The sequence below is a fragment of the Ornithodoros turicata genome, chromosome 1 (genome assembly GCF_037126465.1).
Source record: "Ornithodoros turicata isolate Travis chromosome 1, ASM3712646v1, whole genome shotgun sequence".
Taxonomy (NCBI): domain Eukaryota; kingdom Metazoa; phylum Arthropoda; class Arachnida; order Ixodida; family Argasidae; genus Ornithodoros; species Ornithodoros turicata.
Window position 1 is genome coordinate 140,854,894 of NC_088201.1, and position 26,085 is coordinate 140,880,978.

Below are 26,085 nucleotides of genomic sequence, written 5' to 3' on the forward strand. Positions count from 1 at the left end.
TTAACAGCATCATGTAGAACATTAAAAACGTGGCCAAGAACCACTATGTTAAATAAGGCGGCACTGCACTGCTGCTGCAGGTGTGCCGCGACTCGCCTGACACAGGAGTTCAGTCCTTCCATTTGCAACTTGGGAGTGCCGCGGCGCCGAAAGCGGCTGCTGCGGCGTGGCGTACTTCTATAGTTTCGAAGAGGCGATAGGCGAAAGACGCGTTTCCGAAGATGCGTTATAAACAAAATAAAGAAAAAAAAAGGTGTTCCACGAATTTTTTGCTCTCGATCTATCGAACGGATTTTTGTTCTGAAAGCGGTAACGCTATCAAATGACCGAAGGCACCAGATGTTTTCATTGAGACGACCTTGTAGCTTTTATAATTAAAAAGTTAATTAGCCATTTTAAGGTAATTAGTTATTCGACGGTTGAGCAACACAGGGACAAGAACGTGCGCCCGCCGAGAGATGATAAAAGTGAAAACAGGATGTCTATAGCCCTAATAGTTTTTTAAATGAAAAATCTGTATAAGAGAAAGGACACCCTAGTTCACCCAAGAAGGCAAGTCTTGAGACTTCGATGGGATCTTGGAAGTTCATTAGAGCAATAGTAACTAGTTCATTTGCCATGTGAAGCTGCTACATAAAAATGCGTTCCACTTCCATATGACGTGTTACCGCTATCGCCTAGCCATATCGTTTAATATTTATGTTTTTTTTCCGCAATTTAAATTATATACTGGGGGGGGGGGGCGAGGTGACGTGGGGATTCGAGCGATCTGCCTGCCTAGAGTGGCGCACATTGCTCGGGGAAGGGATGAAAGGGTGTCCTGTTGGACGAAAAAGAGAAATAAATACGTAAAAAAGTAACTGAGCGATCTTGTATCATTTTTAGCGGCTACCTATAATTTTGTAGCATATTAGAACCTCGAACCGGTTACGAACCAGTTTACAACCTGTGAACCGGTTAATCGAATCGATATATGTGAACTCCGGAGCGGAACCGAAGCTTTATGGCCGAACCCGAACCCGAAACAAACCGAAAAACGTTTCGGTTGAACGCTCTGGTTTCGGTTGGACGTTCAACATCTTATGGTGCGAAAATTTATGTTGACAGTGGAGCCCCCTCACGCATCTTAAATGTTCGGTGTAAAAATGTCACTGTACCCATACTACTTCCTTTGTTGCTATACTACAGCATTAGCTACTAGAAACTATTGAACGGAAACAACTCCTTGAGTCTGAGGAGCAGCAAAGGGGGGGACTAGACAGGACGGACACGGGACAAGTACAGACAACGACGACTCAAAACCAGCAAATGAGCACGTTGTTCAACATAGAGAAAGTCGAAGAAGCGATAACAAGAATAGGAGGGAGGCTAGCCAGGTCTCAGTGGGTAAAGTAGGGTGTGCTGCCAGTTTGAGAAGCTTCCAGCAAGAGGCGTACCAACTACACCGAAAAAAAAAATTCTGTAAAATAACAGAGAAAAAACAGAGAAATTCCCTGTAAATGGGTACAGACTCTTCTGTATAACAATTTTACAGAGCATACTCTGTTTAAAAACTGCAGCGAGCACGATCGACGTTTGTCAGCCATATTGCAATCAGTCCAGCGAAAATGCGATCGAATCAAACGATCTTTTTTATTCTCCCGCTTCGATACGAGCGAGAGATTCGAGGGATCGTCCTCTGTTGACCGTGCTCTCACAAACGTGTACTCACGAACTGCGGTTTCGAAAGTTGGCGGTTGGCGCTCTGCTGCGTAGCTGCATCTTTGTATCTTCGTCTCGGCTTCAGGTGAGCAGATTTCTTGTCGAAATTAGGTTGAATCCCATTGTCATGGTCAGTAGCAAGTGCATAGCGCTAAATTTGTGATACGGAACAGAAGTTCCACTAAGAGTGTGCCGAGACAAGTACTGTGTTTGTCGTGTCGTACAAACGGAAACTGTTTAGGCCTAACTTCGCCAATGCCTGTCATTTATACTCGCCGCGTAGTGAAGTCATGTGGTTGAGCATCAAACGACACGGTGATATGCTCAAACTGACTGCATCGGGGTTCATATCAATTCCTGACGCGAGTATGCTTGAATGTGTACGTTATTGAGTGTGTTCATGAAGGCGAGTTGCTGTAACGGCAGTGGGATGATTGTGCGTGCACTTGACCGCGCAGTCGGAGCTATTGAGCCAAGAATATGTGGTGTGCATTTTGTCGTTCGACCCAATCGGTGTCCCGTTCCTTATTAGATAACAGTACCCACAAGAGCGAACCGCTCCTCTTCAACGTGATATTCGTTGTCGGCGTCAGCTTACACAACTGATGGCTCGCAAGAGCCTGGCGTGAATGAGATCCCGAAAATTATGATGTTCACATTTCCTGTGCGGTGTTAGCAAACTGTTGGATGAGTGAGTGTTGTATTACAAGCGTCTTGAGTAGAATATCTGTGTTCTCCTCAGGCAGAATGAAGAAAAACGTACAAGTGCAAGAAATGGGCCGCGCCACGCTTGTAGCCTATGTGGAACACTAGGGCAACCATATGAATATTAACAGCTATTTATTTCCTTGCTACCATCCTGAGTGAAGGGTGACATTCGAGACGTTTCATGCACCTTCAGACCACTGCCAGAGAAAACACAGTAAAAAAGGAAAGTGTCCGTCAGTGAATGTGAGTAGTGCATCGATGTGCTTTGAAGAGAGGAAGTGCAAATGCTGTGTGTAATAATTGTAATTGACTAATTGATACTCGAGAGGCTTGCAGTTTTTCTTTGAATTATCAGGCACACTTTTATGTGCACATTCAAGGCAGTAACACTAATAAGTGTGAATTGAGCAAAAGTGATGTTTTTGTTAAGCAGCTTTCAGCTTTTTCAGTTATGGACAACATAACCGATAAAAAAATTGTTTCAATTCATTGGAGCTGTGGCACGTCAAACTTCACACTAATTGTTGTAGATGCTGCTTGAACCTGATCATATAGCACTGCAAATGAGGAAACTTATGCAGGGAGCTAATAAGCAGTCGTGGCATTCTTCCTGGCAGCTGACCAGCGGATTATGATTACCTACCTTCTTGATGTGTTTTGTATGTTTTCATACATGCCAAGCTATTTCTTTTGGAACAGAGTGTGACTTGCCTAGTAATGAGCAGCAATTAAACTACTTGTAGTTCAGCTACTAATTAAACTACTTTTATTGTATTTGATTGGTAGTTACCCTTACTCTGCAAAGGGTAGTTCAAACTTAAGCGTAGCTAATCACTATTATTTTAACAGCAGAAATTACTTTAAATTTGTTTGCATTTTCAAGACTTGTGAGAGACTAACATAGGGTTGATTGTTTTGTGCAATCATGCCATCATTCTGTTAAGTGTCCTAAGAGTACCTTTGCACACTGCAGATATTTCCTGGGCACCAAACCGTCTACGAAGTACATGAGAGTCGAAGAGGAGCCATGTGAGTGGATCAGCAGCAAGGACGCTCTCTTTGTTCATAATACTAAAATACTTCAAAGCAATGAAGTTGGTTCTTACCTAGATCATACTTGTGCTCACCATCGTGAACGGGTGCAGGAAAACACAGAAATGTAGCGACGAATTTATGAGCAGCACAAGACACTTCCTGCTATTGTGAGCTGGCAGTGAGAACATACTAAGTACCTGTCTTAAAAATTATCATCAGAAATGTAAGGAGTCGTGGTTGTTGTCGTGAGCTGAGCTGTGAGCTGTCGTTCTGAGTATTCTGTCACTGGTCTGTCTGAGCTTTCCATTGCACTCGTTCGCCATGCTGATAAGCTGCATGCACTATATTGTACTACCACTTTTGTGATATGCAGGATGGCATAGCAACATGTTATATAAACATTAATGTGATTGTTATGTATTATAAAAGATAAGGGATTGCATGAGGTAGCAAGAACTGTCTCAGCAGAAACGTGAAGAAACTGCTGCAGCTACATACAGGATGTCCCAGTACCTACGTTAAAGATTTGTTTTGTTTTGTTTAAAGATGCGGCCAACAGTATTTCGCTCCATTATGTCTCCACGGCCTCATGTAGTGGGCTTCATTTCTTATCAGCTTTATCATGACGACCTTTGAGCAAGCAGCTCAGTAAGTTACCCAGTCAAGGCCACTTAAGGCCCTGTGTCATGGCTCGAAACAGAAATCCTGATGAAATTACTCGACGTTGACTCAGGCATATCGATCATCACAAGCTTCGCAGATAAAAAAAAAGACTGAAAAACTACATGTTCCCCATCTGACCTATTGAGCATGCTTTTGCTCCCCATGCGACAAGAGGAGGTTGGCAAGCTGAGCCAAAGCAACTGCAGGAGCAGAGAACAACAACAACAAAATGTAAAGGAGAGAGGGTAAGATTGGGGGTGTAATTGGCGACAGATATATTTGATGCAGATCAGCACGCAGCAACCCTCTTATCTGTGATGCTGCCTTGCAAACTTTTTTATAACCACTTTCCCCCCTAGGTTTGTGTAGAGTTACTCACAACCCCTTAAGCACGGATGGAGTGAAGGCATGCTGAATTCCCTATGCGCGGAACTGTAGAGGTGCCACAAGGCATCATTTTCTAGGTATCTTTGTCACTATACTTGGTTCATGAATTACGATCAGACTCGTGGCAAAATGGAGTAATGTTTAGATGGGCTTCTCTTTGGTGCCGTGCAAGTGTAGTCTTAACTAGGGAAATTCCATTTTTGATAAATCGTGTGATGATAAACTTCAGAACAAATTAATCCTTCTGAAACATCACAAGGTGAAAACAAAATGCGATCAAATACGAATGACTGCATGTGTCTACCTAGCGACTTTTCTTGTTGTTTTCTGATATGGGTGCCTGTCATCTTACAGTGATGCAGCTTTTTCTTGCTGTGGCCATTTTGCAATATCTTGCCTTATCGTTTAAGACGGGTAACAGTATGAAAAATTAGGCTTCTGCATTGCCTTTGTGGTTTTGTTTTCGGTACAAAACATTATCTTATTTGTAATGTGCCTGAGAAAGTATGCTCGTTCATTCAAGATAACTGTCTTTACCTATTTAATGATATATCATATTTGTGTGAATGTGTAAAATGCTACATAAACTTTATCCTTCAGAGCAGGAAACTGTTTTGATATTTTGTTCGTTGTCAATAACACACAATTTGTTTACTTATTGTGTACCTGAAAGAGCATGGTCCAGTTCTGCTATATCTGCTTATTTAATTTTAGACAAATTTGTGAATGCACCAAACGAGCATAGAACAGTACTTGTGAGCTTTCTAGAGCAGAAAACTGTTGGAAGAGCTAAAGTTCTACTGTGTTTTCACTCTTCCGCTCAGGACAGTTCTTTGATTAGAACAAGAACGCTAGTTCATTAACAAATTTCCTTGATTTAATGGTACAGGTTATATGCCATTTAGTGTAACATTGTCTTATTTTGTGTTCACTTTTCTAAAATGGTTTGCACACGTGTCAAAGCTATCTACTTTATTGTGCTAGAAAATATGTCAAACGTAATAACTCCTTGTTGATACAGTGGTTTCAGTCCCCCTAAATTGTCATTATGATTGCCTATTCAGTGTCTTTGTGCTACAATTGAACTTACCGGGCCACAACTGTGACCAAGTGAGCTTTACTGTTCCCTGTGGAGAGAGACCACAATAAACTTGTCTGTATTTTGCCTTTCTGTCACAGGTGCATGACTGTATAAGCTTACAAGCACGGGAATTTCTCCAAATCTAAAAACCTCAGCTGAAACTTTCGTAGTTACCCATGCCGAATTTTCATACCCAGGCCTGGTCCAAGACTACTTTCTTTGAGTTATCTGCCCGAGCGATGACCGCTATGTGAATGCGCAGCCCGTCATAAGCTAGACTTTCTTCATGACTTACTCGCCCGGGCTGCGCCCGAACGCTTTATGCATGTCGCGTACCCGGCCTACACCCACAAAACCCACGACATTCCCAATGTGAACTCTACTTAGGCAAAGCGGTCTAACGTGCTCATTGTTCTCGGGCAAAATGTATCCTCACTTAATAGCATGCCTCAAAGAAAATAGTCTTGGACTATGTGTAATCTCACAGCTCGATTTTATGCACAGCATATCACATGTTTTGCATCAAAGCATGCTACAAAGTCACACATGTTTGGATCGGTGCCTTGGAGGTTTTGGTGTACGGCATCCCAGGCATGCAGCAATGGCGAAGGGCAAAAACGGTCTCTCATGATCCTTACAACCTCCACTGCTCAGCTTCTCCATTGGCTATATGAACCTTCACCGAGAACTTCGGTGCGACCAGAATACTTACAGAGCTTTCCGGTTCTGTCTGGTGAAACCTGTGTATTAAATACCCACGCCGATTCCTTTTTTTCACATACATGTATACAGGTACATTGCGATGTGTGTACATGTATATGAAGAAAGAAACCAATCAATACCCCATGGGCATTTAATACGGGGGTTTCACCAGAACTGGGAAGCCCTGTAAGTCTGTCCACGCGGAAACGCTCTATTATAAAAAAGGTACAGATATTCTGTACTTTTACCAAGTTTTCTGTAATCTGCACAGTGCTTCTGTAAATGCACTGAACAGAAATTCTGTAAAATACAACAGATTGCTCTGTAATCAAAAAGTACGGATATTCTGTACTTTTACTAAGTTTTCTGTAATTTTCACAAGGTTTCTGTAAATACTATGAACAGACATTCTGTAAAATGAACAGATCGCTCTGGGCGTTTTTTTTTCAGAGCTTTTTCTGTAAAAAGAGCCGGATACTTTTTTCAGTATAGTTGTTGCAGCAAAAAAGGCTCTTAGTGTTTTTAAAAGTTGGGTGACAGTCCGCGCACGGCTTTAGGTGCGCACAGGGTTCCGAAGTGTTTTATTGTTTCTTAAAGGGACTCTGACCAGAAGTTGTGGGAGCTCTTTCGTACTTGCAGTCGATAAAGCACCCAACAAGGACTCTCCATGCGAAAATTCACGCATTAAAACGCCACGGTTTCTCTAAACTCGAATTTTAAACATTCGACTTCATCCGAGTGCAGCACGCCTAGCGTCAAACCCAGAAAACATACGTTCATATAGAATATCCACCCCGGCAACCATCAAAATGGCGTCAACATGAGGGCTACTGGCAACACCCACAATTGGCTCAGACGCGTCACGTGGTCACACAATACCCTTTATTTCCTTTATGAAATGGCATTTATATGTTAATATGTTTTTGTTAAAGAGTCTCAAAAAGAAAAATATACCCTGAATTTAACACATGCAGTAGGTTCTACGATTGGCTTTTCAATCTGCGTGTTGTTGTCTTGCGTTCCATATGGTTCCGTATCCTGTCAGCTCTAATGGCTGCCATATGACGGGCATGCGAACTTGCGTGATTCCCGGCTCATCCTGCCTTTTTCGGGTCATTGGGTTGGTGTTGGAGCTGTTCGCCATATTCTGAACGTTTCACCTATCATTGCGGCGTACCGTTCTTGATCCGCTGCGAAGCAACGAACTGCAACGGCAGTCACTCGCCTCAGTGAAATTCTGTCTGCTGCATATCACAGGAGCATCGGGACCTGATGATGTACCGCAAATGCTCAAGTTGAATTCTTTAAACCTTCATCTAAAGAAACCAAGTGTGCTCTCATGTGGTTCTGACGGAAAAGCAGTTTCAACAAGGTTAGCACATTTATTTTTCAGTTCCAAGTCTACGTACTCAAGACCATGCAAGTGCGTCCGATCATTCTCGTAGCTGTTCTGTAACACGTATGCTTTCTTACGTATCCCACAGAACCCTCCGCTTCAGGAACCCAGTTATACTTTATGTGACGCTTCTGATGGCTCCTTACTAGGCTATGCAGCTCTGGAGCATTGAGATGACGAAAGGTCGTTGGGGGCTGCACCTCTGCTTTCGAAAGATGAGTCAGTCATTCGACACTGTGCTTACTGGCTTTGTATCGAGTCTGACAAATCGGACAGACCTGGACTGCCTTTTTCAAGGATGTTTGAAATGTAAGTATGTGTTATATTGGTTTCACATACCCCCACCACATACTGAGTGTGTATATCGCTGTACTTTTGATGCTATAGCATATCTAGCGTACATTATTATTGAACACCAAGTGTGGAAAACTCGACACCAGCCACACAATGCCAACAATTGTTTCCGCCCTTTCTTCGACTGCTTATTTTTATTATAATATTATTTTAGTATAATCGTCTGATTTTTAATAGTCACAATTTTTCCATGGTTTTGATGCACTATAGCCTGAGTTGCTTATGTGCCATTAAAATTGCATCATCATCATCATCATCTTTAACTGCGATTATTCATTTGAAGTGCCATGTTTCAGTTGGATACAATGATATGGCCAGAGATATTGTTTGCTTTCGTTCTGGAGTTGCTCATTTCAGAAGAATATTCACTGTGAAGTTTGTTTTCGGAAACATTAAGAGGACTAAAACCAAACACTTTTCTTACAGAGCATCCCTTATGCACCTGCATTTCAATTAGATCTGTGTTACAAGAATGACAGACCACTCAACAGCGGTGAACAGTTGAAGGTGGAAGTGCTGGAAAGAAGATGCGTTAATCTGTGTGAAAGGTGCTTTGTATGCGTCTGAGTCGAGGGCATAGGCCACAAACTAATTTCTGTCTTCAGAAGAGTTGTCAACCATGCTCCTTCTAGCTACAAACCAGCTCCACTTTTTACGGTTCCCTGTGGAACACATCATATACTAGCACGTTGTTAACCAAGTTCAGTCTATCAATTTCTTTCTTTTAGATTACAGCGTGGCTTTAGAAAAGGGTATTTAGGCCAAAGTAACATAATTCGGTCACAGCGTTTTAAACTGTCTTTATCTCTGGGTTCACGTAGATGCAGTATTTTTTTAAATTTTGTAAGGGCTTTTGACACTGTGCTTTATGCTCGCTTGTTGGCCAAACTATAGCCTCATTAAATTTTGATCCTGCTAACATTAACTGGATATGCAGTTTCTTGACTGACCGCAACCGTGCCAACAATTCGTGAGGAGAACCTATCATATCGCCACCATGCAGCGTTTGTCGCCTTACATTTCCATCACATTTTAATCTATTGTGAAGCAAGGTCTTTAGGTGATCGGTATTGTATAACTACACGCCCCTCCGTTGTGTAACACCACACGGTTCTTCAACGTATGCAGATAAATAAATATATTGCCAAGTAAATTGTTTACAAGGCTCACTACCCCATTTCACCACTTTACCGCAAGCAATTAGAGTAGTGGCCCAGGGTATGAAACTCGCCACTAATCATCATTCAGACAAAGTTCATAATGTAGAATCTTTTACTGAAAACACCGACCTAACACAACGATTGAGAACAAAGAGAGTGAACGTTTCGTCGACTATCCGGGTGGCATCATCGCTACAACAGAGAACAGTCAAAAACAACATCGAAGGAGTCAAATCAGTGGTGTGCAATCCTTTCATCCAAGGTGTTTCATACGCCATTTGAAAGGCCCTCTGCCCATCAGGCATTAAGACTGTGCATATAAAGTTAAGTGCATAGACTGAGATGCCACCTACACTGGGGTAGTCTCATTTATAATCGAATGATGCCCGCCGGTCACATTTTTTATTTCTCTCGAAAAAATATATGTTATCCCACCCACGAAGAGATGCAAAAGTGCCTGACCACAGGTCTCTGCGATATTTTCTTCTGCGTCCACGGCGCTTCGAAGCAACCGGCGCGATTTCGCGGCTTAAATTTTTTCCAACTTGGTGACCTCGTATCTCTTGAATGAGATGTCCCATTTGAACGAATTTTTTTTTTTTTGCAAACAGTGTGGATAGTGCACATTCCACCGTGGGCTATTAACTTTATATGGTCAAGAGAAAGTATAGGAAAAAAATCCCGAAAACGCAACAGAGAGCCTTTTTACCGCACGTTTGGAAGGTCATGGCCGAGGCCTTAGATCTCTGACCATGATGTTCTTTGTATGAGCAGAAAGATCGTATTTTGCTCTTTCGTTTGAAGTTAAATACATTGCTTTGTCTTCAGCCATTATCCCGTAAGAATGCCGTGAACACGGAAGGGTAGAGGAAAATTCTCATTTTCGCGGCAGTTTTTACCCAAAAAGGACATCTTCAAAATTTCCGATATTTTGTGCTAACATAGCTGAGACATAGCTGTTTCAGGATATGCAATAAATTGTTTGCTTATTTTGGTCGCACAGGGCGCGCAATTTTTTTTTTCGCACCACTATTGGGCAGCGCTCGCAGGGGTCAAACACACGTACAAAGAGTGGACTTCTACACAACCCCCTGTCTTTTCTTTTTTTGTTGTTGCTTTTGGTGAGGGTTCCGTCATGCCGAAGGCCGACTATAGTAATATGCACAGATCACTGTGATGTCCGCAGACAAGCAAAAGTTCGTTGCTTAGGCTTTCGCACCCGGTTAATCCATTCAAGGTTACGTGCTTGAAGGAAGCGGACGTGGGAACACGGCATTTGTAAATACTCCGGCTTTGCTGAACCGAAGCGCGAGACGTCTATTCTCTTGTAATTTTGTTTTGTTATTTGCTGGTCACACTGTCAGCAAAAAACATTTCGTTCAAATGTGACATCTCGTTCAAGAGATACAAGGTCACAAAGTTGGAAGAAATTTAAACCGCGAAATCGCGCCGGTTGCTTCGAAGCGCCGTGCACGGTGAAGAAAATACCGCAGAGACCTGCGGTCAGGCAACTTTTGCATCTCTTTGTGGGTGGGATAACTTTTTTTTTTCGAGAGTAATAAAAAAAATGTGACCGGCGGGCATCATTCGATTATAAATGAAACTACCCATTGGCGAGACAGACAAACGACGTGGGACAAGACTAAAAGAGCACACAAGGGACGTCGCAAATACTTCTAATGCTACTCAAACCAGGGCCGAATTAGTCTACCATTGTTGGCCTAAGGGGCATGTATTTAATTTTGATGGTGCAGTAACCTTAGCACATGACTAGCGATGTGGCCCTAGAAAGTTCTTAGGGTCCTGGTTTATCAGAGGTGATGCATCAGCCTGTAGTACAAACCGTAGATCCCTATCGGATGTGTATGACGCCCTCTTAGATAAGTAGACTGATGTGCTCGTCTTTGGCCTCTGTTGTACTGATGATGCCACCCGGATTGGCGGCAAATGTTTACGCTCCGTTTTTAATCGTTGTGCTAAGCGGTGTTTGCAGTAAAGGATGTTACATTATGAGGTCGTCACCCGGCATTTGGAATATATGTTCAAAAAAGTTGTTGTTTTATGCAGCTCATTACATTGTAGAAATCATTCTTATTGCCTGTTGTTTAGGGGACACCATTCTTGCAGTCACATGAAGCACTGAAGGGCCAATGTCGAAAGTAAAGGCAATCTGATTTATATTCTTGCCGACATGGCACAGCGTATGCACGAGGTAGCTTCATTTCCGAAGCCTGAGAACACTCAAAGCAATTAGTGTGCTAGCATTAGATATTGTGTGCAGCATTACATATTTGCTTTTTTAGGGCAACTAAGAAGAGTGGATAGAAAGACACTTACAACCTGTTTCCACAAAAGGCACTCAGATTCATTAGCAATTTCCTGCAAGAGAGCTAAGGCTTTTCAAGATTACTAGAACATGGGTACCTGATTGTAGATAACAATAACTCATACACCAGAGGTCAGTGTTACACACACCCTGCTTTCCATCAAAACTGTTAAAAGGCGTGACCCCCTAAACCTGCACACAATTCCTGGAGTGTCTTCACTGGGCACTGTCGCTGTTCCTCTCATAATGTGCTCTCTATGAACCTGATTCCCAGTTTCGGATGCACTGCTTGAGGTAACTTCAGCATGCTTTCCCAACATGAATGGTCGCAACTTCTATGAGCAGTGCTGTACTTACTGACAGCAATATGAAATGCAATTGCTTTGACGGGTTATGTTGATATCCTTCTTAAGACCGTAGAGAGATGTTCCTTGCTCCCTTTCTTCCAAACCGCACTATCAGACGCAAGCCCACTTGCCAAGCCGATGAGTATTGCCTCACAGTCAGGGAAATCAAGGGAATCAATCACTGAGGCTCAGAAAAGCTGTTTTCTATGGGGATCTGATCCAGGACTGATACATGAGTAGCCCCGAGAAAGCACCAGGGTTTCTTTGAATTTTAGATGTGCCAGCTTTTAATTTCCTCCTTCCCCATTTTTTTATGTAGTACCTGATTACTTTAGCCTTGTACAGCTTTGAAGATTGAGGATGTGGAGATGATGTAAGAGGTGGAATTAGAGGTGGAACTTGGCCTGGAATGGCCCAGTACAATGTCCCGTTTGCTGGTTTTAATTGACTCCGTTTTAGCGCCGCGAAGGAACTGTGGCTATGAGGGGCGTACAGACAAGGACACATGGAAAGAGTATAGAAGCAAAGAGTGCGAAACGTTGGGGTTAGCATGCATCTCGGGCAGACTTCACGCAGAACTGCGCCTACATTCGTCTGGAAAGTATGCCGGTAAACGCAGGGAAAACCCCAGACAACACAGCAGGGGCAGGATTGGTCACACCACCTCTCGGTCTTTAGCACGACGTAGGCTCCCACATACGGGCGGACGGTTTCATCCACTCGGTCACGCCGCTGGCGCAGGGCAAGGGACCTGGAAATGAAAGACCTAGGGCAAACGACTGCGTATAGGAATACGTATATCGTGTCTTGCATATATTTCGATAATGGTGTACCGTACACAATTTTCTGTTTTCTAGACTCGGTGCACCAACGGCCTGCACACCGAAGCACTATTCTCTGGACGGCAACTATCAGCTATTTAATCTTTCGTCTTGCGTTATGGGTAATATTACGGATCATCTCAGGTGAGTACCTCATTGCCTCCGCTACTTATGAACAGTGCGCTGGCTCGTATTTAGCTCGAGATTGTTCCCGTAATAATTCTACAGTTGACGTTAGTGAGACCTAACACGTAATTTCTGACACACAGATCAGCAGGAGTGGGCAGTAATGGTCATATTTTGTAATATATATTATACTTCCCACATGTGCGGTGTTATTATACCAATTACAGTGCTTTATTCTAAGGTATTACAATACGTAATACTAATTCCGAGTAGCACTAATACTACATTTATTCATAGCTCAGGGGTTCACAAAAGCAAAATAGCAGAAATGTACACAATTTTTGCCACTATTTGTTGGGCAGTCATTCTCCAATCAGGTGGGATTTCAGGTGTTTACATGTTCACATGTTCTCAAAGGAACAACTTTGTAAGCGTATAAAAAGGTTGCAGATCTAATAGCACTGACCAATTTCGAGCACAGTTGAATCAATTGAAGACAGAGAGGATATAAAGAACAGCGTTGTCAATTACACTCAGGTTATTACACCTGAGTGTAATTGACAACGCTGTTTTAGCCTTTATATCATCTCTGTCTTCAATTGATGTCATTGTAAAAAGATTTGTAGATGATCTGGTTTGAGACTTCGTGTTGTGTCTGTCCCTTCGTGTTCCCTAGTCTCGGGGGGGGGGGGGGGATATAGGTTTATTGCAAAACAAAACAGAAGAAAAACACGAAAGAGGGGAAAGGTTAGCCTGGCTCCAGCAGCCGACTTACTATTCCCGCTTACAAAAAAGAAAAAGGAGAAAAAGGAAAAATAAAAAGAAAGAAGAAAAAAGAAAGACAAATCGGAAAAGAGCGAAAGAAGAGGCGCAGTCACAGGCTCAGCGCGAGCCCTGTGTCAGTAAGGAAGCGTACGAGTTCTCTTCCGACGCGCCACTGAATGGGGCGTTGCAGAGGGCCCAGTGGCGTTGCCAGCGTGACCTCCCTGAGCCCTAGGGCAGCTAGCCGCTCCATCAGAGTGGCACGGGCAGCGGCGAACAGGCGACAGTGGAGGAGTAGGTGGGAAGTGTTGCCCTCGGTAGAGCAGGCTGCACATGTAGGGGTGTCAAGCGTGCTGAGTTGGAAGAGCCGTGTTGGCGTTCGAGCCACGCTTAATCGCAGACGGTGGATAACGGACGCCTCCCTCCTCGTGATGTTTTTGGGGAGGGACATATTGCATTTGTGGGTCGATGGAGTGCAGAAATGTATTGGGCGAGATGGCACGTTCTGTGAAATCTTGGACACAGCGAGAGCGCAAGCGACGTATTTGGAGCAGGCAAGCAGACATTGAAAGCGGCATGCTGAGACTCAAGGCAGCCGTGGTATGGGCACGTTTCGCAGCAATGTCGGCACGGGTATTTCCGGGCAATCCGACGTGACTGGGTACCCACTGGAGCCGTACGCTGTGGCCGGAAGCCAGGAGCTCGTTGTATCTGGCGATTACAAGCGTGCGGAGATCGCAAATAGCACTGCACCGGTATGACGCCAAGGTCTCCAATGCTGACTTGCTGTCCGTGAAGATGGACCACGAGTCGGCCTGTTAACCGGATATGGCGTTGAGCGCTTCATAGATGGCTGTCAGTTCCGCTTCGGTGGATGAAGTTTCATGCGACAGCTTGAAAGTCTGCGTAGTGTCGCTCTGAGGTATGTAGAAAGCTGCAGATGACGCGCCGTACACAACCGAGCCATCTGTGAAAATTGCTGTACGCTGACCGTGGACAGAGTTCCAATGGTCAAGAGCAAACTGGCGCGCAGCGAGAACAGGAGTGTCGTTTCTGCGGGACATGTCGGGAATATGCAGGTCCGTCGGAGGCAGCTCGAGGGTCCACAAAGGTGGAGCGTATAGCAGGCGCGACGGAGGGGGTGGAAGAGACTGTGCCAGTCTGCAAACAGCAGCCCCGAAAGCTGAGCTTTCATACAGTAGGTGAATGTCCCGTAGGTAGTGGGCAGCATATCGTGTGCGGTACCGCGCACAAGAGCGCAGGGGGGTCTCCATGTCGCGTAGGACGTGGGCTGGCGTCTCCTTCGCCTCAGCCAAGACCAGGAAGGTGTCGGTCATTTTGGGGACACCAAGGCACACTCGAAGGCTTCGCGCCTGGATGTTCAAAAGTTCGCGCTCTGTTGTTGAACTTAGATCGTGCAATACCGGTAAGCTGTAACGCAGGAGCCCTATGACGAGTGAGGTATGCACCTGGCGAAGGTCAGGGTATGATGGGCCCCAGGACGAACCAGAGATGCGGCGGAGGACGTTCACGATGGTAGTCGCCGCGGTAGACAGGGCCTTGACGTGCTTGGACCAAGTCCGCTCCCTGTGAATGGTTATGCCCAGGTACTTGTGATGACGTACGAAGGCGAGCTGTTGGCCGTCAACGCGGAGGGGGAATTTGCGGAAGGATCGGCGAGTGAATGCCATGGCAACAGTCTTGCTAGGTGAGATAGAAAGACCACGGTCGGAGAGGTAAGATACGATAGTGTCCAAAGCACCTTGCAAGCGACGCTGGATTACATCCCGACGGGTGGAGGAGGCCCAGATGCAGAGGTCGTCGGCGTATATTGTGATGTTGACATGTTCACTTAATTGAGCAGGTAAAGTGGCCATGATGACGTTGAACAGCAGTGGGCTCAACACACTCCCTTGCGGGACACCTCGCAGAACTCTGTAGTGTGCGGTGTCCCTTTCAGAGGTGCGCACAAACAAGGTGCGACCAACGAGGAAGTCCCGAATCCATGCGAGCGGGCGGCTCCCAATACCAGCCTCTTGGAGCGTCGCAATGACAGTGCTGTGCACCACACTGTCATATGCTTTTTTGACGTTGAGGAAGACCGCTGCTGTGAGCTTCCCTTCCGATCGCGCTTGCTGTACACTAGAGACAATGTCGATGACGTTGTCTATCGCCGACCTGCCTTGACGGAAGCCGGGCATGACTTCAGGGAAGAAGTCCGAGGCTTCGAAAAACCAGTTCAGGCGAGATTGAACCATCCGCTCCATGACTTTCCCTGCGCAGCTTGTAAGTGCGATTGGCCGAAAAGAGTCGATGTTGTGAGGGGACTGGCCAGGTTTAAGGATAGGCACAATCATCGCGGACTTCCAGTGCGGCGGGATGGAGCTGGCCTGCCAAGTTTCGTTGAAGAGGCCCAGATGGAGCTGGCGGCCACAGAGCGGGAGATACCGCAATGCTTTGTAGGTGACTGTGTCAGGACCCGGCGACGTGTGCACAGGCGAGAGCCCTATAGCAGATTCGAGCTCGGTAAGCGAAAATGGGGCATCCAATGACGGATCTGCGGATGACTCAAGGGCGACAGGGATGTCAAGGGAAGACGCGAGAGGAGCGGCAGGTGTCGACGTCAGGCGGGCACAGTACTGCTCTGCAACCTCGACTTCAGAGCACCCAGTGGCAAGCGATAGTGAGCGGAAAGGATGCCTTTGGAAAACGGGAGAGGCGAGCCCTTTGAGCATCGATCAAATTCGAGACATGGGTGTTCTTGCAGACAGTGATGTCGCGAAGCTTCTCCAACGGTCGCGTGTCAGCTTGCACAGATGCCTATGAATCACTTTCTGTAGCCGCCTCGCTTCACTTTTGTCGACTGGGTGATGTGTGCGGCGGGCGCGTCGCTCGCCGCGGCGGCGGATAGCGCGCAGCCTCTCATACTCCGCGTCGACGGACGTGAACTTGGCGTGTATGCAGTGCACCTGGGTCGCAGCGCGCGCCGCGTTAGCAACCACGTCGCTGAAGTCAGGGACATTTTGGGGGCTCCAGTCTAAAAGAGAAGATTCGAGCATGCATCTGTAGGTCTGCCAATCCGTTCTTTTAGCAGTGTGGAAGTGGGCTTGTACTCGCGAACCTTGCATGCTGATCAGGACAGGAAGATGATCACTTCCAAGGATATCAGCGCCCACCTGCCATCTGAAGCGATGTACAATAGGAGCTGACACAACAGTGAGGTCCAAGCAGGAGGAATGGTACGTTCTCTTCAGGAACGTAGGGGAGCCATCATTGCGGATTAAGAGGTTTCGCTCCTCGAACAAGGCTGCCAGTCGCTCCCCTCGCGTGTCGGAGCGCGCGCTGCCCCAGATGACATTGTGGGCGTTGAAGTCACCACAAAGAAGATATGGAGGCGGGACGTTGTCCAGAACTGAGGCCAGGTCCCCAGTATCGTAAGCGACCGCCGGAGGAAGGTAAAGTGAGACCACAGTAAGGACAAGGTCGGCTATGCGCACGATGCAACATACGTATTCGCCCTCCTAGTCTCGGGGTTTTTACATTATGCATCATCTTCACCAGCTCGCTTGCTCCCTAGCCATTTTTTCATTGACAAATTATGATTTTTTTATCTCTCTAATTTATATAATTGGGTGTTTACGTCGCGAGACAACTGAGATCATGAGCGACGCCACAGCGGTCGGTCTGTGGTTTGCTTTTGCCCACCTGAGGGTTCTTTAACGTGCGATGAAAGCTCATCACACGGGACCCCGTATTTAACGTCCCTCGCGGAAGACGGCGTGTCTAAGCAACTTGTACCCTGCCACCAAGTTGCTGGCGTCCGAACGTGGGGTTCGAACCCGCGATCGAAGGCGAACACGTTACCGACTGAGCCACCGAGGCCGGTATTATCTCTCTAAACGTTCCAGAAACGGAGGGTTTCTAAGCCAAGACGATGTAGTTTCGATGAGACAAGACGTTTCGTACACAGTTGACAGAATTAGATGCAGATCCCGTACCGTGAAGCCACCACCCCAAACGTTCTGCCCTAAGCCCCCCCCCCCCCTGGAAAAAATGTGGTGGGGCTCATGAGCAGCCCACTTCTTTCACGCCAACGACATTAAAGAGTTGCAATGGCAGCGTTGTCTAGATGTGCACGCAGCGACTATCCTGGAAAAAAACTGATGTAGTTTCGTGCTTACCTAATGTTCCATTGTATTTAAAGTAATAGAAGTCTCTGTCAACCTTGAACGACTTTTGTATGCAACTCGGCAAAACTTACTTACGGGGCGGCATCGAAGCTTCTTCAGAAGTCCGTGAGGACGGATATGCGTACCCTAGCGGTGCAAGTGATGAGCTGTATCTCATCTATGTAACACCCGAATCGGAAATTGACCGTCTTCTGCCCAAACCTGCCGTGCCTCGACCGTTTTTGGAACACCCAGGAAACGTCAAAGGCAATGGCGAGAAATTTCCGAAGAGTATTGAATGAATATGTTGCAATCCTTTGGGTGTACTGGAAGGCTGCAAAGCGCGGTTCTTCGCGCGAAGCCTTTGTGAGTTTCAAGAAGAGAGAGCTGATGAGGTTACTATCAACTCCCTGAACTGCGTGGTAGATTAGGGATTATCCAAAGACGCAAATAATTGCCCCCTTGCTGCACGGCAGTGGACAGACCCATTGGTAAGAGGCTGTAAACGTGAGGGAGACCGTGGAATGCTCCTACATCGACGTTTGCGAGTGCGGCATTTACGCGACTTCGCTTGAGCGAGCTAAGGAGAGCGTTGAAGCCCGTGAACGTGCACTTCGAACCCCGTTTCTGATATAACCACCTATGTCACGCTCCATACCCACTGCTTGGATCCTATCATTATTGGTGCATTTCAAAAGCCAAGCTATGATGGATGGTGTGCGTGGTGTGCCTGCGTCGTTGCCACTGCTGTCCTTGATAGAACGCTGAAATCCCATTCCCAGTATATTTTCCTCCAACAACGATAGCCAAGACTGCAAGAAGATTTCATTGCGGAAGATTAAGTTGCCGTATTACCGTTCAAACATCTGTTAACAGCTCAAACTGTGAAAACGGATGCCAAAAACTCCAACAACGTTTCTGGTCTTTCCCATAATATATCGTATTGTTTTAGATATCATCCGCCGGTTTGTAACAATATCCACAGGTGTGCCAGTATAAACGCTTCTTCTTCCTGCTCCTCGACATAACGAAGTGAGTTGCAGGAAGACAAATTTTATTAAATAAAGTGCTTGCAAATGCGAATAATACTGTCACGTATGAAGCTGAGATGACGACTCGATGACCAACTGACGAACGCTTTATTCAGCTACTCGCTGGGATAGCCACCAGAGCGCACTTGAATCTTCGAATGTCCCGGTTTGGGGCTCACAATGATTTTATGGGGTAGAGTGCCTGTAGTTTGGAGGAACGATACCAGCGTCTGTTTCTCACCTAGCGTTGGAATGCTGAACGTTAGTACCGCGTTCGTTCGCCGGCGCTGCGCCCCTTGGCCGAGGTGTTCCTGCCTATAGCCGACAAGGAATGAATGAAAAGGGACCACGCGCTCCTCAAGGTTCCTGCGTGAGTCACAGCATGCAGAACGCATATTACCCATGTTACTTACGTAAGTTCACGAAGCGCTGATTATCCTTGACGTTGATGTCGACTGCGTGTTAACGTTGCTATCAAACGGCAAGTGTGACAATACAGTTATCAAGTCTAACAAGGACATGGACGGTATTCGTGGCATTGATTTCGTTACAACTAGATTCAATTTCAAAAACGCGCTCAACAGCTACTGATACACACCGATCGTAGCATAATCAGCTAGTCTATAAAAGTTGTTTAGACGTACCGCCGTCTGCTGAGGAGGCTAGGTGCTCCGCTAGGGCTAGGTGCAGTTTGCTGAGCAACGCACCTCGAAAGACCATCTGATTAGCAATTGTAATTCAGAGACAGGAGCCCACGATGGTGGTTTTCTTGAGACGTTAAGTTATAGGGCCTATACACTTTACCAACTAGCCACCGACTGTGTCGGCACCAAACAGCGATTTTAACGTGTTGGGTGCGACATCTTTTGTATAGATAAATTTCGAAGTGTAGACGTATTTGTTCTTGTATTCGTGTCTTAGGGTTCATCGCAGAAAGCGTACTTTAGTACCCGCGTGCCTTTCCCACAAAGTGCCGACGTTATGTCTACCTCCGCATTTGCGTCTGACTGGTCTCCTTCAATGGACCATTTCCATATTCGCGTCGCAGGGCATAACACAGGCAGCGACCCACAGTGGAGTTTGCTGCAATTACCCCACAAGGCATGCCCGTGGAGCGTTTCGCCAGGCAAATTCATATCGCAGTTCGCACCTGGAAGATAGCAGGAATGACACAGAGCGACAACAGTTGGCTTCTGCAGTTTCTTTTCTGTTTTTCGTTCTCGCCTTCCTTTTACTTTGTCTGGGGATGACAGGCGCTGGTAAATAAAAGCGTACGATATTGACGTAGAAACAAGAGAGGGACGAAAGAGCCAAATGACACTTCATTAATATTTTATTTAGTATCGCGTGAAGCCCCCCCCCCCCCCCCTCGTTCGCGGAGATCACAGAGGACATGCGGTCTGGCAGCGATTGATAGAGCCGGTCCACGAGGTGTACTACGTCTTCCTTGTGGGACGTCCATTCCATGTTTATCGCCTCCCATAAGACGTCCTTGGAACGAATTAGCACCTGCTTTTTGCTCATTCGGAATTCCATCATGCCCCATATATTTTCAATCACGTTCAGTTCAACTAGTGCTGAGGTGAAGAAGGCTTTGTCTTTTTATACAGTTGCAGTGATGTTGGGGTGAGGGTGACCCCAAGCATCATACAGCCGAAGAAGGCGTGGTCGGATGTTGCTGAATACTCTAGAAAAATGATATCTTCAGCAACATACGACCACGCCTTCTTCGGCTGTATGATGCTTGGGGTTGGACATTGGACATTGGAAATAAACATTGGAGGCATGGGAAAGTCAAGGAAGACGTAGTACTACACCTCGTGGGCCGGCTCTATCAAGCGCTGCCAGACCTCATGTCCGCTGTGACCTCCGCGAACGGGGGCTTCACGCGATACTAAATAAAATATTAATGAAGTGTCATTTGGCTCTTTCTTCTCTCTCTTGTTTCTACGTCAATATCGTACGCTTTTATTTGCCAGCGCCCGTCATCCCCAGACAAAATAAAAGGAAGACGAGAACGAAAAAGAGAAAAGAAACTGCAGAAGCCAACTGTTGTCGCTCTGTGTCATTCCTGTTGTCTTCCAGCTGTGAACTGCTATAGGAATTTTCCTGGTGAAACGCTCCACGGGCATGCCTTTGTGGGGTAATTGCTGCAAATGCCAGGGTGGGTCGCTGCCTGTGTTACGCCCTGCGCCCCCTCAAAATGAATGGACCTCTCCGCTCCCGCAAACTTCCGGCCGCCGGTAAGGTGGCGCGGCGTGGAGAAAAACGCCGCTCACGTGTTCCGTGGACTTTTGGCGCAAGCTGTACATTGTCATTTCTTTCGCTCATAAATCAGGAACGACGTAGCGGAGAAGTTTTTTGTGTGTGTTTGTGTATGTGTATTGCGCCTCTTTAAACGCCATGGCACAAAGTTTCATATACCAGAAACCAGTAATTTACTCATCTTGTTTATCGACAATTACAGAAAGCTGCTCCATGACAACTATGCGCTGGCCACAGACTGCTTCTCAAGAAAGTATAAGACGAATACTAGTCAGTACTACCATGGCCTCCCATACAACATGTTTGATGAAGAGACGTTTTGCGTCGAAGAGAAACGCATGAAGAAACATGACTACATGAGGGGCCGCTGCGAAGTGAGTCACATGACAGATAACATTGCCTCAGACTGTGTCAACGGAGAAAGTTTGCAGTTGTTTCGTTGCCGCTTGGAATGTATAAGTTCTTCCAAATGTACGCTCTAAATGTATGCTCCCTGGCGCAAAATCTGTTTTTCTACCTCAAGGTAACGGTTTGAGCAAGGCGGTATAAAGCAACACGAGGAAACAGCACAAGAACGGGACAGGAAGCAAACGAACGAAGCGCTGTTTATTAGTAACAGAAGTTTAGTTGCAGGAAGAGAAGCCATGAAAACAATTGTGTTTTTAATGTTTTCTTCGCTGTTTCTTTGTGTTACTGGCTTTCTGCTCCAACTGTCCGGTTTTCTGCTACACGTTATCTGACACAGCAACCAGGACGGCTCTGATTTGTCGGCTACGCGTATTGCAATTGAGAATACGCTACGAAACTGTGCCACCATGGCGTCACCCAAATGCTGTGACGTCTCAAGAGATTTAATAAATCTGAGCTTTACGTCACGTGACAACTGAAATCATGTGTGACGCCACACTCTCAGAAAAAAATCGGATAGTAAGAGTAAAAAAACGATGCGTTTTTTTACCCTTATCCTATCTGTTAGCGCTGTACGGATAGATGCCGTGACGGATATTGAAGGTAAAAAATCGAACCGTTTTTTACTCTTATTTTAAGAGTCAGTGGTTGACTGTTATTTCACCCGTCGTAACCATACCCTGATGCTTACGCTTATTTTTCCCCCATATGCCTCATAGTAAAAACGAAGGTCGTTGTGAATATCAAAAAGGCTTCTTGACTGTCGTCTTAAGCGTCTTTGGGGTAAGCAACTGTCGGGAATGCTGAGATGAGGTGGGGGGGGGGGGGGGGTTAATGTTTTACTTCTGTTTACTTCCGTTTTACTTCTCTAGCATAAAACTTCATAAAACATAGCTTGTTGCTGACCCAAAAGACGTGGCAGTTGACAGTCAATTATGCCACAACAGCTAGAAATACTGCACTGCAAAGTCGTATGACACGGAAAAACGCCTTCATCACGTGAATAACTGATACAAAAAGCACGTTCTTTGCCAAAGCAAGCAAAGTACAAGGGTTCTTGCGAAGGTCAAAAGAAATATAAGAAGCACGATAGCATCACTTGAACGGGGTTCACCATCTCACCATAGCCGGTATACGCCGCTATCTTATTTAAACCAGAACATCTGGATACATGGAAGTATTTCCCACAGCGCTAGCAGCATACATCGAAACCGTAATACAACAAAAATTCACCAAATAATTCCACTTGATTCGAGGAAAGATCCCACAAAAATAGATACATGTGTTTGTAAAATACTGCATTATGGCCTGGAAATGATGAGCCATAAGGCGCACGTGACTTAACATCAATTAAAAGAAGGAACAGCACGCTAGCCATAAACCAACAGGTTACAATGCCTGAAATATTTTTGACTAATATGAAATGACATTTGTGCACCTTCACAACACAAAAATATAAAATGTAGACAGCATAACACAGCATAACAAAAATATAAAATGTAGACTAGCTATATGAGCTAGTAATTGAATTAGTTTAAGTTCCTAGTGTAAAAACATTCAGTGAGCGCTATATCACAGGATGAGTCATCGAGGTACATAGAATGAGACATATACAAAAAGAAATCTATAGCAGAGAGATCATAAGCTAATTATTAATAACAACTGAAGTATAGCTCAGTGTATTCAGACGTAGCATTTATCCAGCAACGCATCATTATTCATGAAGTAATCACAACTTACAAGTCATCTGTACAGGTGGGTTGTACTGGCAGTATATGCGTGATGCAGTAGAGTCCTTTCAGCAATGTGTCGCACAGTAGAAATTTCAAGAGCACGACCTAACGCAGCTGAGGCTGCATGCGGGGTATTCTGCAGTGCAGCATGACTACGAAGAGCGTGTCCTGTTCCTGGGGATGCTAGAAATAGAAGTTTAGTTTCAAAAGCACAAAGTAATGTGCTTGCTGGTATTGTCAAATGGCTACGCATGTCTGTTCAACAGTAGATTCCAAAGATATGATACTGCTTCAAGTATTTGAATGAGAAAGCTAATCTCGAAAATATGCCAGCGCCGTAATAAATGATAACGATAAGTTGTTCCCCACCAGACCTCGGTGATCTCCACAGAGACCTCCTACATGAAGTAGTCACAAAGATAACATGGACTGCTAAACATACCTGCATAGACAGGTACACTGGGTGGCCCGAGGCCGCTCCTATGGTGGACGCCACCGCCGAAACTGTATGATCCACATTTCTGCATACCTGGGTCGCGCGTTTTGGGACCCCAGCCGAACTCATAACTGACAGAGGAGCACAATTTGAATCCTCCCTATTTCGCTGCATGCTCAAGATGTTGGGAACAACCAGGTATCGCACAACCGCCTATCATCACGCCGCCAACGGGCTCGTCGAGAGATTCCATCGTCATCTGAAATCCGCCATCATGGCATATGAGCATCGCACCCACTGGCATAATCACATCCCCTTCATACTCCTCGGTAATCGCTATGCCGTCAAGGCGGACTCACACTGCTCCCCCGCGGACATGGTCCACGGATCGAGCCTCCAAATTTCGGGGCAGCTGCTTCTTCCTCCCCGAGAACGCTTGCACCCTGGACTTCCTCGCCCTGGACTTCCTCGCCCGACTCCAGTCCACCCTCTCCCAAGTACGGCCTCTCCCGGTACGAAAATCCATCGGACGCCCATTCTATGTACCCCGAGACCTCGCCTCCGCCACCCACGTTTTTCTACGTTCGCCCCCCGTACACCGATTCTTGGAAGCCCCCTACCCCTGCCCCTGCCGCGTTATCGCCCACGGTGATAAGACTTTCCGTATCCTCGTCAACGGTAAAGAGCAAACAGTCGGGGTCGACAGGCTCAAGCCCGCCTAACTCCAAGACGATCCACCACCAGACGCAACTACTACCGCTTCCAGATACAACCCCGCAGGGCCTCAGCCACCCCCTTTGACCCGTCATGTGACCTGGGCTAGACCCCTCCGGTCTTCTGGGAGGGGGGCAACTGTAGCACCACTCATTGCATGCCGGTAGCCTTCGACGACGACGAATCGGCCCGTCTGTTTCTCGTGCACAGCTTGCATGCATATCGGCAGTTGAGTTCTGTTCCGCGCAGATTAAACCGGCCTAACCTGGCTCCTGGTCTTTGAGTCTCATTCTCGGTAGGGCTTCTGTAACTACAAACATACCATACTGTAATCTTTCTCGTCCTTTAAATAACATTCAACTAAATATTGTTAGATAAATCATCTCGTAAATCATTTCATCATGTCATTCATGCGCCCTGTGGTATTGTCAAACGGGTGCACGTGTCTGTGCAGCAGTATATACCCCGGAACTGATACTGTTTCTAGTGTTTAAATGGGAAAGCTAATTTCGATGGTAACGCGGAAATAAGCTATGCCGATAAGGTGCTCTTCGTCAGACCTGAGTCCATCTCCGCAGAGGCCGCTTATATGTAATAGTCATAAACGTAACACGGACTTCAAAAACCACTTACTGTACTGGAAACACTCTGGTCCTTTAACATAACATTTGACTTACTATTGTTAAACGCATAAATCATTTTAGCTCTCTAAGAAGTGGCGTTCCACACGTATTTTGCAGCAGCACCATCACCACCTACACCACGTCATCGAAAATCGTGACCGCTTTTTACAAATCCGAAAATACGTTTGCTTCCTGTCAACTCATTGTGCTGCGCTATAATGAGCAATAATCATCCGAACTGCTATCACAAGAACGGGATGAGGAATCCTTAACACAGATGCTTCATCGGCGAGAAACGCACATCCAAGAAGAACGCTAGCGAAAAGAGTCTCACTTATAACGAAATGATCTGCTCGAAGAAGACCATCACACATAAGGTACCAGCACGGTGGGCAATGGGCATACGCATGTGAATTTGAAGCGCGGATATATCTTGGAGAATCACAACTATTTAAGCAGCGTCCATGTGCTTGCCCCACTACGTCGTGCGACGTTGTCTCGTTCGATGCCATTTCTTACTGCCATACGTTTGACACAAATGAAATACGAAATTTAACAAAACTAAAGACACCCGGCCCAAAATGTGTCAACTTACACTGCTAGCGGTGCATGATGTACGACAATGAGACGCCAGAATCCAGAGCGACCCTTAACCTAGCGAAAGAAAAGGCGCTTTGCACACGGAACTATGCACGTGTTCACAGAAGGCAGGGCCCGTATAACAACTGAAAAACAATACGCGTCAATATAGGCGCAAAGGGCTAATACTCTGACGCAGAGTCTCAGTTTATCCGTCAAGACGAAATCTTATGCGTCAGAATATAAGCGTAAATCATGTTCCCCGTGCCATTTACGCATAAAACTCCGGCCTTTACGCTTACAGCTGGCGCGTTGACGATTACTAGGAGTAAAATACATCTTGACGGATACTACGTCAGCCATATTGTCGAAATTTACGCTCAGTAAGGGTATGATTGGACGTAACCGTAAATCTATCTGTTTCTTCCGCGAGAGTGCACAGTAGTAGGCAGAGTTCGAGGTAACTCGTTACTGTAACTAAGTTCCGTTTTCTTAAGTAACTTGTAACTTAACTCGGTAGTTTTGCGCAGTGGTAACTTTCAGAGGAACTCGTTTATT

The 26,085-nt window shown here is 45.9% G+C and overlaps 1 protein-coding gene across 2 annotated transcripts in view; it reads left to right on the forward strand.

The window, feature by feature from the left end:
* The window catches only part of LOC135370024 (uncharacterized), a 147,964-nt gene that overhangs the window by 73,462 nt on the left and 48,417 nt on the right, over window positions 1–26,085 (forward strand). For both annotated transcript variants that reach the window (XM_064603694.1, XM_064603702.1), the window contains 2 exons: window positions 12,718–12,825; window positions 21,237–21,408. In XM_064603694.1, coding sequence (XP_064459764.1) covers window positions 12,718–12,825; window positions 21,237–21,408 — 280 coding nt within the window. The remainder of the gene's footprint in view (window positions 1–12,717; window positions 12,826–21,236; window positions 21,409–26,085) is intronic.